Below are 12,876 nucleotides of genomic sequence, written 5' to 3'. Positions count from 1 at the left end.
CATTGTTATGTATTGGCTGCTTTCATGCTACAATGACAGTATTTGCGACAGAGCCTAGAATATTTATTATCTGGTCCTTTACAGAAAATGTTTCCTGATCCCCTTTTCTGACCCATGGGCGTGGTATTTGTCTCCATCTTTTAAAGGTTAATGTCTTCCAACAGTGTTTTCTAATATTCACTGAGGATATCTTTTATGCCTTTGTTCAGTTTATTTCTAGACACTTATTTTTTTTTCCCGTAGTTGTAGATAAAATTGATTGATTTTTTTGTTTTGGACGGAGTCTCACTCTGTTGTCCAGGCTGAAGTGCAGTGGCACCGTATTGGCTCACTACAACCACTGTCTCCTGGGTTCAAGCAATTCTTCTGCCTCAGCCTCCCGAGTAGCTGGGATTACAGGCACCCACCACCATGCCCAGCTAATTTCTTTATATTTTTAGTAGAGACGGGGTTTCAGTGTGTTGGCCAGGCTGGTCTCGAACTCCTGACGTCAGGTGATCTGCCTGCCTTGGTCTTCCAAAGTGCTGGGATTACAGGCATGAGCCACCGCGCCTGGCCTATTTTTTATTATTTATTTATTTTTTGAAACGGAGTCTTGCTTTGTCGCCAGGCTGGAGTGCAATGGCACGATCTTGGCTCACTGCAACCTCCGCCTCCCAGGTTCAAGTAATTCTCCTGCCTCAGCCTCCTGAGTAGCGGGGACTACAGGCACGCACCACCACACCTGGCTAATTTTTTGTATTTTAGTAGAGATGGCTTCCCTGTGTTGGCCAGGCTGGCCTTGAACTCCTGACCTCGTGATCTACATGCCTCGGCCTCCCAAAGTGCTGGGATTATAGGCGTGAGCCACTGTACCTGACTGATAAAATTTGTTTTTAACTCCATTTTCAAGTTGTGCACTGTTGCGACTATATAGAAATACAATCGACTTTTGTATATTGGCCTCGTACCCACAGACTTTGTTAACTTCACTTAGCAAGTTTCATAGATCTTTTTGTAGATTCCTTTGGGTTGTCTGCAAATCAGTCATACAAACAATCATGATTGTCTACAAACCTCTTCTCAGTCTTTTTTCCCTTTTTCTTGCCTTACTACATTGGTCAGGACCGCCAGTGATAGTGTTCTATAGAGGTGATGAGAGCAGACCACCTTGCTTTGTTCCTGACTTCAGGAGGAACGTGTTCAGTATCATATACAGTGTTGGCTATTGCTTTTTGTAGACATTCTTTATGAGATTGAGCAGTCTCCTTTTCTCTTCCTAATTTGCTGATAACTTTTTATGATGAACAGACGTGGGCTAATAGTTTTCATGCATCTTTTATGATGACCATTGCTTTTTCTTCTTTCGTCAGCAAATGTAATGAATTACACCAATTTGGGAATGTTGAATCAATGTTGCATTCCTGGGGGAAAAAAATCCACTTGTTTTTAATATATTGTTCTTTTTATGTATTCCCAGATATGATTGAATTTTGTTAAAGATTTTTGCATCTGTGTCTTGGATACTTTGTTACTTTCCTTTCTTGTAATAACCTTGTCAGGTTCTGCTTTCAGAGTTATGCTGGCTCTGTGAAACAAGCAATATATCCTCTTTTCTATTTTGTTTGTCGTCTAAGTTTGATATTACTTCTTTTTTTGTGTGTTTGGTTGAATTCACTAATGAAACAATTTGGGCCAGTAGCTTTCTTTGTAAAAAGTTCAGAAATTGCAAATTCAGTTTCTTTAACAGATATATGGCCATTTAGGTGGTTTATGACTTCTTTCCATTTTAGAAGGTTATGTTTTTCAAGCAGCTTGTCTTTTTCATCGGTGTTGTCACATTTTTAATTTAAAGTTGTTCGTACTGTTTCCTTGTTCTCCTTTTAATATTGGTGGGCTCTATCTTGGTATCCCTTCTTTTATTCTTGATGTGGGTGATTTGAGACTGAGGGAAGGAAAGCACTGATCTAAGCATGGGATTAGATTCCTGAAATTGGTAAGAGCCTTTCCAAAATCTTTCCATTTAGCACTAGATATTTTTCTTTCTTTTTTTTTTTTTGTAAGGCAGAGTCTCACTCTTGTCTCCCAGGCCAGAGTACAGTGGCGTAATCCTGGTTCACTGCAGCCTTGACTTCCTGGGCTCAGGTGATTCTGCCACCGTAGTCTCCCGAGTAGCTGGGACTACAAGTGTATGCCACCATGCTTCACTAATTTTTGTTTTTGTTTTGTTTTGTTTTTAAATAGAGACAGGGTTTTGCTGTCTTGCCCAGGGTGAGGCCCATGATTGATTCTGGAACTCAACTTTGAAAGTGGAAGGCCTCTCTGAGAAGAGGAAGAGAAAAAAAATGGGAGGGAGCTGACATGAGGGCGTGGGCAGTTCATATCCAGGCTGTGTGGCTGCACTGTTGGGAGCTGGGAACTGACCAATGAAAATACCATGAACATGTGAGGCATAGGGGAGCGTGTCCAGCTGGCAGGAACAATGTCTTGGTGGCACTAAACTAACTACCTGTGTCCCAGATTACTTGACAATGAAAAGTTGACTCAGTGGCATTTCATTATAATATTTAAAGGAGAGTTCAGCCAAGCAACAGTCAAAAAGAGCTATTTTAATAGATTCTATTTTTTTAGCCATTTTCAGTCAGCCTGTGTATGCGATGATTCTAAAAATTGTTTCAGATAATTTTTTAAGATTTTGGGTGATTTGTGTAATATTACATTAGTCAATACTAGCTGTGATTTTGTTGTTGTGGTTTGGTTTTGTTTGAGAAGGAGTCTCGTTCTGTTGCCCAGACTGGAGTGCAGTGACACCATCTAGGCTTACTGCAACCTCCGCCTCCCAGGTTCAAGCAATTCTCCCACGTCAGCCTCCCGAGTAGCTGGGTCTGCAGGTGCTCACCACCACGCCCAACCAATTTTTGTATTTTTAATGGAGACGGGGTTTCACCATGTTGGCCAGGCGGGTCTCAAACTCCTGATCTCAGGTGATCCACCTGCCTTGGCCTCCCAAAGTGCTGGGATTACAGGTGTGAGCCACTGCTCTCAGCTACTCTAGCTGTGACTTTTACATTTTGTTCTGTGCTTTGACTAAACTGTAATTGGAGTGATCCATAATCTGACCTCTCTTTTACTTGCTGACAATTGAATGGACAACTTTGACTTGATCTCTACTAATTCAAACTATGCCTTGCTTTTTGTTTTTTAAATTTTTTCTTGGGTGATGGTCGTCACTTTCAGTTTCTCTAAGTAGTTTTTGAAAACTCCAAGGTTTTCTGTAGAATAACTTTACTTTTAGACAAATGATATATGTTCATTATTGAAAAATTCCAGCAATGTAGAAAAGAACAAAGAAAAAATGCATGCAGTCATCATTGTGAAATAACCACCATTGAGTGAGATTCATTCAAGAGTATCTATATAGTGTACCTCTGTGTATATTCAGGGAGAAGGCCTGGTTGACAAAGAGCTTCCTGTTAAGGAATAGTACTATACACACTTTGTTTTCTAAGTTGGTTGTGTTTAATATAACATCAATTTAAAATAAGAAAAGGAAGCCAAAGTGAAATAAGAAATTGTTGAACATAAAATACTTCTTTATCCCAAGAAATAAGTTTCTAAAAACTCTCTGAAAGGTTAAGAAAATATGAAAATAAGAAGTGGGAATCAGCTGGGCACAGTGGCTCATGCCTGTAATCTCAGCCCTTTGGGAGGCTGAGGCAGGAGTTTGACCTGGGCAACATGACGAGACCCTGTCTCTGTGAAGAATACAGAAATTACCTGGGCCTGGTGACGTGCGCCTGTAGCCCCGGCTACTTGGAAGACTGAAGTGGGAAGAACCCTTGAGCCCATGAGGTCAAGGCTGCAGTGAGCCAAGATCGCACCACTGCACTCCAGCCTAGGTGGCACAGTGAGACCCTGTTCCAAGAAGAAAAGTAAAAAAGTTGAAATCACTCTTAACTTGAAAAAAAAAAAAAACTTCATGTTTCAATTTTAGATGATATTGGTCAATACCCTGTTATGAAATCAGAAAAAATAAATTATATAACACTTTCTTTTCTTCTCTCCCAATTTTTGTTATGGTTTTGTTTTTTGTTTAGTTTTCTTGGCGATTTTATTATTTTCTATAACTGTATTCCCTCCATTGTTCACTCTCACTTACATGTTTATGTAGATTTACTGCTCTCTGTAATTTCTCTTACCGTAGTTCCCTCTCTCCCAGGTTCTTTATTTTGATTTGAAACCTTGCTGGCTGTATTTTAACATCAAGCATTTTTTTCCAGGAGGGCCTCAGAGGTGTCAGATTCCTTACATTTTTGAAAACTTAATTACTTTTCTTCTCACCTCACCTTAGTAAAAGCCTTTATAGTCTTTTTAAATTCCAACTTTTTTTTTTTTTTTTTGAGATGGAGTCTCTCTCTGTCACCCAGGCTGGATTGCAGTGGCAAGGGGACTACAGGTGCCCGCCACCACACCCAGCTAATTTTTTGTATTTTTAGTAGAGATGCGGTTTCACCGTGTTAGCCAGGATGGTCTCAATCTCCTGACCTCGTGATCTGCCCACCTCGGCCTCCCAAAGTGCTGAGATTACACATGTGAGCCATCACACCCAGCCCTTACATTTCAACTTCTATGGATAATATCAAATCTTGTCCCCCAACCCAGTCACCCTCCTTTGAGACCCCTTCATCTTACTGTTCCAGTATGAATCGAGTGTTCTCCATAACCTGAACTTTTGAAATACTAATTTAAATGATATTTATTGACCCTGAGTAATTTTGGTTTTCAGTGTGGTGTGCTGTCAAGGAGAAAGTCAGTGAAGGTTTATTTGTAGAATAACATGAAAAAGAACAGTTGACAACTCTGTACACCGTTTTTGATCTTGCTCTTTCTCATTTAATATGTCTTAAAAGATGTGTTCATATAAGAATATAAAGATCTCTTCCTTCTGTTTATTTTTATTTCATTCTTTTTTAAGTGATGGTGTCTCGCTCTGTCATTCAGGCTGGAGTACAGTGGCATACTCTTAGCCCAGTGCAGCCTCAAACTCCTGAGTTCAAGTGATTCTCACCCGACTCAGCCTCTTGCCATAGGCACACCACCATGCACAGCTAATTTTTTTAAAATGTTTAATGTTTTTGTAGTGACAGGGTCTTGCTCTGTTTCCCAGGCTGGTCTCAAACTCCTGGCCTCAAGTGATCCTCCCAGCTTGGTCTCCCAAAGTGCTGGAATTACAGGTGTGAGCCACTGTGCTCAGCCCTTCTTTCTCTTCAATGGCTGTCTCATAAGTAGTCCACTGAACAGACGTCCCGTGCTTAATTTAGTGCTGTTGAAGGGCATTTAGGTTACTTTTAAACGTTTACTGTTCCTCACTGTGCTTTAGTGAAAAGCTTTCTATCTGTGCTATTTTTGAGTATATTTATTTGTAAGATCAGTTCCTACAAATGAAATTTCTGTATCAAAGGGTAGATGCTGTTGTTTTAAGATGAAATACGTTATAGACACAAAGAATTACAATTTGCATGTAAGGAGGAAAGAATAAAAGCAAACACTGGTGTACCTCCCTACTACTCAGTTGAAGAAACAGAGCGCTCCCAGTGGCTTTGTCCCTCCCTCCAGTGTTTGTCCCTCCCTCAGTAGTTATTATTATGCTTCCTCTCTTTCCCTTACAGGAGTAAACAGTGTCCTGAATTTTGTGGGTTTTTTTTTTTTTTTTTTTTTTTTGAGACAGTTTCACTCTTGTTACCCAGGCTGGGGTGCAGTGGCACAGTCTCAGCTCATTGCAACCTCCACCTCCCAGGTTCAAGTGATTCTCCTGCCTCAGCCTCCTGAGCAGCTGGGATTACAGGTGCCCGCCACCACACCCAACTAATTTTTTGTATTTTTAGTAGAGACGGGGTTTCATCATGTTGGCCAGGCTTGTCTCGAACTCCTGACCTCAGGTGATCCATCCACCTCGGCCCCCCCAAATGCAGCGATTACAGATGTGAGCCACCACGCCCGGCCTTGAATTTTGTGTTTCTTATTCCTTTGCTTTTTGTTATAGAGTTAATACATATTTCTGAAACCCTAAGTAACATAAGTTTTGCCTATTTTTATACTGGTTACAAATTATATCACAATTGTTTATATTCCTCTTTAACTTGCTCTTTTCAGTCAACATTAAGGTTTTGGGGATGCATCCATGTCGATGCCTAAAAATTTGGTGTGTTAATACCAAAGAGTAGTATTACATTATGTGAACCTACCTTGGTGTATCTATTCTTGTGTTCATGAATATAAGGGCTGTTTCTAGTTTTTGGCTGTTAAGTACAAATGCTACTTGTGAGCCTTCTTGCCTGGCACAAGGACAGGAGTGTCTTTGAAATATAGTCCAAGGACTAGAACTGCTGGGCCATATGGTATGACAATCTTGTTTATTTAGGCAACTTTTCTTAGTGAAATAGAACATACAGAAAATGCACAAATCAAAATGCATAGCTCAATGAATTTTCACCAAGTACCCATTTAGCTGGCTCCCAGGAAAGAAACTGAACACACACCAGCCCCTTAGAAGCCCCGTGTCACTGTTAATCACAGTCTGTAACCCTTGCTGCCCTAGAGTAACTGCCTACTTTCCTGACTTACAATCATTTTGTTTTGTTTTGTTTTGTTTTGTTGCTTGCTTTTAAGTTTTACATGAATGGTATCCTACACTGTGATTGTTCTAGCTTCTTTTTTTGTTTTGTTTTTGAGACGGAGTCTTGATCTGTCGCCCAGGCTGGAGTGCAGTGGTGCGATCTTGGCTCACTGCAACCTCCTTCTCCCAGGATCAAGTGATTCTCCTGCCTCAGCCTCCCAAGTAGCTGGGATTGCAGGTGCGCACTACCACGCCCAGCTAATTTTTGTATTTTTAGTAGAGACGAGGTTTCACCATGTTGGCCAGGCTGGTCTCGAACTCCTGACCTTAGGTGATCCACCCACCTTGGCCTCTCAAAGTGCTGGGATTACAGGCATGAGTCACTACACACAGCCTGTTCTAGCTTCTTTTGCGCAACATTGTTTGTCAGATGCATCCATGTTGTAATGTGTGGTTGTACTTTGTTTTCATTGCTGTGCAACATGCCATTGTTTGACTGTAATACAATTTGGGTGTCCATTGTACTGTTGATGACCTTTGGGTATTTGCTAGCTTTTTTCCTTTTTTTTGAGACAAAGTCTCCATTACCCAGGTGGAGTGCAGTGGTGCTGTTACAGCTCACTGCAGCCTCAACTTCAAACTCCTCAATCAGTCCTCCCACTTCAGCCTCCTGAGGAAGTACAGGCATGCACCACCAAGCCTGGCTGAGTTTTGCAATTTTTTTAGAGATGGGGGGTCTCTCTGTGTTACCCAGGTTGGTGTTGAACTCCTAGGCTCAAGCGATCCACCTGCCTTGACCTCCCAAAATGCTGGGATTACAGGTATGAGCCACTGAGCCTGGCCAGTTTCTAGCTTTTTTTGAATACAAATAATGCTCCTTTGAACACTTTGTAATACTTTCGTTGATGCAGATATACAAGAGTCTGTCTCTGGAAAATATAACCCAGTTAGAATTGCTGGATGTATCATATGTATTTTCAGTTATAAAAGATGATGTCAGATGATTGTGCATTTTGAAAAATGTTTGTATTTTGTCACCACCCTTCATGGTTGTTATATGCCTTTATTTTCCACCAGGAACGTCCTTATGAGAGTGCGTGTCTCCCCACACCCTAACTTTTTTTTTTTTTTCTGAGATGGAATCTTGCTCTGTCACCCAGGCTGGAGCGCAGTGGCGCAGTCTCGGCTCACTGCAACCACCACTTCCTGGATCCCAGCGATTCTCCTGCCTCAGCCTCTCCAGTAGCTGAGATTATAGGCACCCGCCACCATGACTGGCTAATTTTTATATTTTTAGTAGAGCCAGTGTTTCACTATTTTGGCCAGGCTGGTCTCAAACTCCTTACCTTAGGTGATCCGCCCACCTTGACTTCCCAAAGTGCTGCTCGACCTCCCAAAGTGCTGGGATTATAGGCGTGAGCCACAGAGCCAGGCCTCCGGACACTCTCATTTATACATTGTTTCATCAAAATGTTTTTCTTTGCCAGCCTGATAGGTGAAAAGAGATATCTTACTGAAGATAAATTGATACCTGAGACTATTTTATAAGCAACCCTAATTTAACACTTGGTTTTCTTTTGTAGCCGGAGACCTCAGATCATTGTTCCCTCCCAGAGGATCTAGTGAGTACTTCCGCATGCTGTGGATTGGGGTTAATTGCATCTTTGATGATAAGTGTTATAAGGAAATGATAGTAACAGCTTCATGAATTTCTTTCTCTTTGGTTGATGATCAGTGACTTTTTAATCTTACATGATCATAACTATATTATGAAAGTGGTAGCAATAGTGATATTATGGGTAGTCTTTCCCCCAACTTAAAAAATAAAAATAAAGTTCTATTGGTTTTCTTTAAAAGGAAATGAAGAGGAAGACACAGCTCTCCTGCCTTGCTCTAGGGCTCAGGCTTGCTCTACTTGTTTTTCAAGGATGACTTTGTGACCTTTTCTCCACTTGAGTCCTCCTAAGAAAAGCACAAGAGGGCCACAATTTGATTGTCTTGGCTTGGATTCAGCTGCAGGAGTGTTCTTGTGCATTCTGACCTCAGCATGTTGGCTTTGTCCTGTCCTCGCCCAGATATGGAAGGGGGAGCAGTACTTCCAGCTGGCAAAGCTGGTCACATTTCCTGTGTCTTCATAAGACTTTGCTACCTGAGTTGACAAACTCCAGTGTACCATGTAACCAGATTCAGTGACTATTTCAGAAAAGAGTTTTTTAAATTTTGGGTTTCTTGAGTTTCTAGAATCCTGAGTCATTCTGATTTTCAGTGATTCAGGACTGGATTGTTCTAGATGTCTGAAACTCAGGAACTACGATAGCTTTTCCGGCAAAGACAGCATTGTCTTTTAGCAAATCTACTTTAAATCCATTCTGTTATATAAAAGGGTGTGTGTGTGCGTATTAGTCCATTCTCATGCTGCTATAAAGAACTGCCTGAGACTAGGTAATTTATGAAGGAAAGAAGTTTAATTGACTCACAGTTCTACATGGCTGGGGAGGCGTCAGGAAACTTAGAATCATGGCAGAAGAGGAAGCAAATGTGTCCTTCATGATGGCATAGGGGGAAAAGCCCTTGTAAAACCGTCAGATCTCGTGAGAACTCATTATCAGAAGAACAGCATGAGGGTAACGCCCCCATGGTTTAATTACCTCCTACCCGCTCCCTGCCATGACACATGGAGATTATGGGAACTACAATTCAAGAGGAGATTTGAGTAGGGGCCCAGCAAAACCATATAATTATGTATATATGTGTGTGTGTACACACACAGACACACACAGATTTTTTTTTCTAGGCTCCAGAATAGACATTTTTTTTTTTTCCTGAATTCCTGGAGCATAAGTGTCGGATTGCATTTAGAAAAGCCTGTCTACCATGGATTGTGGCAGTGTTGCTTTAGAAGCCACATAGACTTTCTTTTTTATTTCAGTAGTCATCATGAGAAGGCTCTGATTTGTTGACTCCATATGTTAAGTCAACTCTGGAACAGGATCACATATTTGAAGACTGAAAGTAACTGCTTTTGTTCAGTTCTACATTTGGCATCTTATTCTGATGGTTGCAGTGTACTTTTCCCTCTGAGGGTTTTTTAGTAGCCTTTGGCAAAAAGCAGTAATACTTACTACTTGGGAGCATTATTTTTTATGCCCAGTTTCCCAATTTTAACTATCTTGAGGTCCTAAGTTAAAGGCGTGGGGCTTGAATGATAGATGATTACTGAGCAGAGATACATTTCTCACATCAGACTTAAACCTAGGCTTGCGATCTAGTAAATGGGCACAGCTTTCAGACTCACCTGGCGCTGGGGGGCTTATTTTGGGGGAGGGATAAGGGAGGCTGTTGCTGTATGTCGGAAATAATTCTGCTTGGGAGACATTCTCGCCAGGTGTTATCAGCCCATTTTTGTTTCTACATCTGTGTGTGTAGAGCTCTGGAATAGAATTGTTAAGTCTGAGCGAGAAAAAGCATAGTGGGTTAAAGATGAATAAAACGAAGAGAACCCTCTTTCCTTGGCAGAATCTGCTTGTACATTTCTTGTCTGTGCTTGTCTGTCTTCTTCCTGCCTGGTCCATTGCAGAGAGTATTGGAAGTTTCCAATCACTGGTGGTACTCTATGCTCATCCTACCTCCTTTGCTGAAAGACAGCGTGGCAGCGCCCCTGCTGTCTGCCTACTACCCTGACTGTGTTGGCATGAGCCCCTCCTGCACCAGCACAAACCGCGCCGCTGCCACTGGCAATGCCAGCCCTGGGAAGCTGGAGCACTCCAAGGCCGCCCCCTCCGTGCACGGTGAGAGCCATTCCTGGGACTCCCTGCTTTCCATTCCCCACTCCCCTCCCTGGGGAATATATGAGTAAGCAAAATGCAAAGGATTTTTTTAAATGTGCAGGCTGGGCACAGTGACTCATGCCTGTAATCCCAGCACTTTGGGTGGCCGAGGCAGGACGATCCCTTGAGGCCAGGAGTTCGAGACCGGTTTGGGCAACATAGCGAGACCTTATCTCTAAAAATAAATAAGTAGATAAAATTTATTTTTTAAAATGTATGTGACCTATGATATAAAGCCCCTCATTATTTCATGGAAATGGTTGTACTGTGGATCAGTCATATCATTTATGTATAGTGTGTGGTTAATTTTTCCTCAGTAATTTGGAAAACCTGCAACACTCTAATTATCTACAGGACTTAATGAGTGTTTATTTGGAAGTTGGATTGCTGTCTCATTTAATGATAACATGAACTCTGACTTACCGGGAAAAAGTTTTCAACTACATGAGCAGTCCTTTTTCCTCTGAGTCTTTCTGCCTCTAATTATTGCCATTGGTGATTCCAGAAAAATGACCTACTCTCAAAAAAAAACTGCAGGGCAGGCATGCTTTTGATTATTTACTTTATTTTATTTTTTTTGAGATGGAGTCTCGCTCTGTCGCCCAGGCTGTAGTGCAGTGGCACGATCTCGGCTCACTACAACCTCCAGTTCCTGGGTTCAAGCGATTCTCCTGCCTCAGGCTCCCGAATAGCTGGGACTCCAAGCATGTGCCACTACACCTGGCTAATTGTTTTTTTTTTTTTCTTTTTGAGACAGAGTCTCACTCTGTCACCCAGGCTGGAGTGCAGTGGCACGATCTTGGCTCCCTGCAACCTCCTCCTGCCAGGTTCAAGTGATTCTCCTGCCTCAGTCTCTCGAGTAGCTGGGACTACAAGCACATGCCACCACACCTGGCTAATTTTTATATTTTTAGTAGAAACGAGGTTTCATCATGTTGACCAGGCTGGTTTCAAACTCCTGACCTCAAGTGATCCACCCCCTTCGACCTCCCAAAGTGCTGGGATTACAGACGTGAGCCACTGCATCCGGCCTGGTTATTTACTTTAAAGGCATCTTTAAAATTCTACATTTGAATTCTTGGTGTAGAAGCAAGAATTCTGGATTTCCTACACCTGGACAGGAACAAATGGCATTTTTGATTATGCAAATAGATTTTTGCACTGTGGTCCTGTCTTAAGGTTTTGTTTTTTGTTGTTGTTTTTTACCAGTAACACTGAAATCTAGATGTGGTGGAAATCAAAGCTAAAGTGTAATTCCCAGGGTTGACGAAGATGTGATGAAGAGGCACTTGACTACTGTTAGGGAGAGTGTATGTTTACGAAGGAAGATTTGGCAGCGTGCATCAAAAACTGGAAAACAGAGACTCTTTGACCCAGCAGTGCTATTTCTAGGAATTTATCCTAAACAGCTAATCAAACGTAAACCCAGAGATTAGGTACAAAGAAATTTCTTTTCACATTGCTTGTAATAGTGAAGTAATTGGATGAAATTTAATGCCTAGCAATAGGGAAATGGTTAAATAATAAGAAAATATTATACAGCCATTGAATGCATATGTAGTGACACAGGAAAGTATTCATGATATTGTACACATTAAAAAGCAGGTTAGAAAACGACACTTTCATGACATTTTTTTTCCGGTTTTGCAAAGGCAGATATCTATTATATGAATATTCTCCGTTAATAGACACAGAAATAAGGATAACGTATACCCCTAAATGTAACTCCACTACTGACATAATCGGGTTAGTGATTGTTATTTATGTCTATGAACCTATTCATTTTATAGTCAGAAAAAAATGCCATAAAAGTTATTTTCGGCTGGGCACAGTGGCTCACGCCTGTAATCCCAGCACTTTGGGAGGCCGAGGTGGGCAGATCACGACGTCAGGAGTTCGAGATCAGCCTGGCCAAAATGGTGAAACCCTGTCTTTACCAAAAAAGAAAATATACAAAAAATTAGCCAGGTATGGTGGCGCACACCTGTAATCCCAGCTACCGGGAAGGGTGAGGAAGGAGAATTGCTTGAACCTGGGAGGTGGAGGTTCCTGTGAGCTGAGATTGTGCCACTACACTCCAGCCTGGGTGACAGAGCAAGACTCTGTCTCGAGAAAAAAAAAAAAGTTATTTTAAAAACGTGTCGCCGTGAGGAGTGGGCACTCTGTATCAATGGATACAGAGTTTGTCTTACAAGATGAAGTAGTTCCAGAGATCTGTGGCACAGAGCAACATGAATGTACTTAACACTACTGAACTGTACACTTAGATAAGTAGGCTGGGTGCGGTGGCTCACGCCTATAATCTCAGCACTTTGGGAGGCTGAGGTGGGTGGATCACCAAGTCAGGAGATCAAGACCATCCTGGCTAACACAGTGAAACCCCATCTCTATTAAAAATACAAAAAAAATTTAAAAATAAAAATTAGCTACTAAAAATACAAAAAAAAAAAAAAA

General features: G+C 41.5%; 1 protein-coding gene across 2 annotated transcripts in view; it reads left to right on the top strand.

Annotated features, from left to right (window-relative positions):
• KDM1B (lysine (K)-specific demethylase 1B) overlaps window positions 1-12,876 on the top strand; it is a 74,583-nt gene that overhangs the window by 21,222 nt on the left and 40,485 nt on the right. The window contains exons 8-9 of one of the 2 annotated variants that reach the window (XM_011967575.1): window positions 8,179-8,217; window positions 10,173-10,383. In XM_011967575.1, the coding sequence (XP_011822965.1) occupies window positions 8,179-8,217; window positions 10,173-10,383 (250 nt within the window). The remainder of the gene's footprint in view (window positions 1-8,178; window positions 8,218-10,172; window positions 10,384-12,876) is intronic. The other variant, XM_011967576.1, reaches the window with a different exon arrangement.

Source organism: Mandrillus leucophaeus, unplaced genomic scaffold (assembly GCF_000951045.1).
Source record: "Mandrillus leucophaeus isolate KB7577 unplaced genomic scaffold, Mleu.le_1.0 Scaffold800, whole genome shotgun sequence".
Taxonomy (NCBI): domain Eukaryota; kingdom Metazoa; phylum Chordata; class Mammalia; order Primates; family Cercopithecidae; genus Mandrillus; species Mandrillus leucophaeus.
The sequence above is the reverse complement of the archived record's forward strand: the minus strand, read 5'-3'. Positions and strand labels throughout refer to the sequence as shown.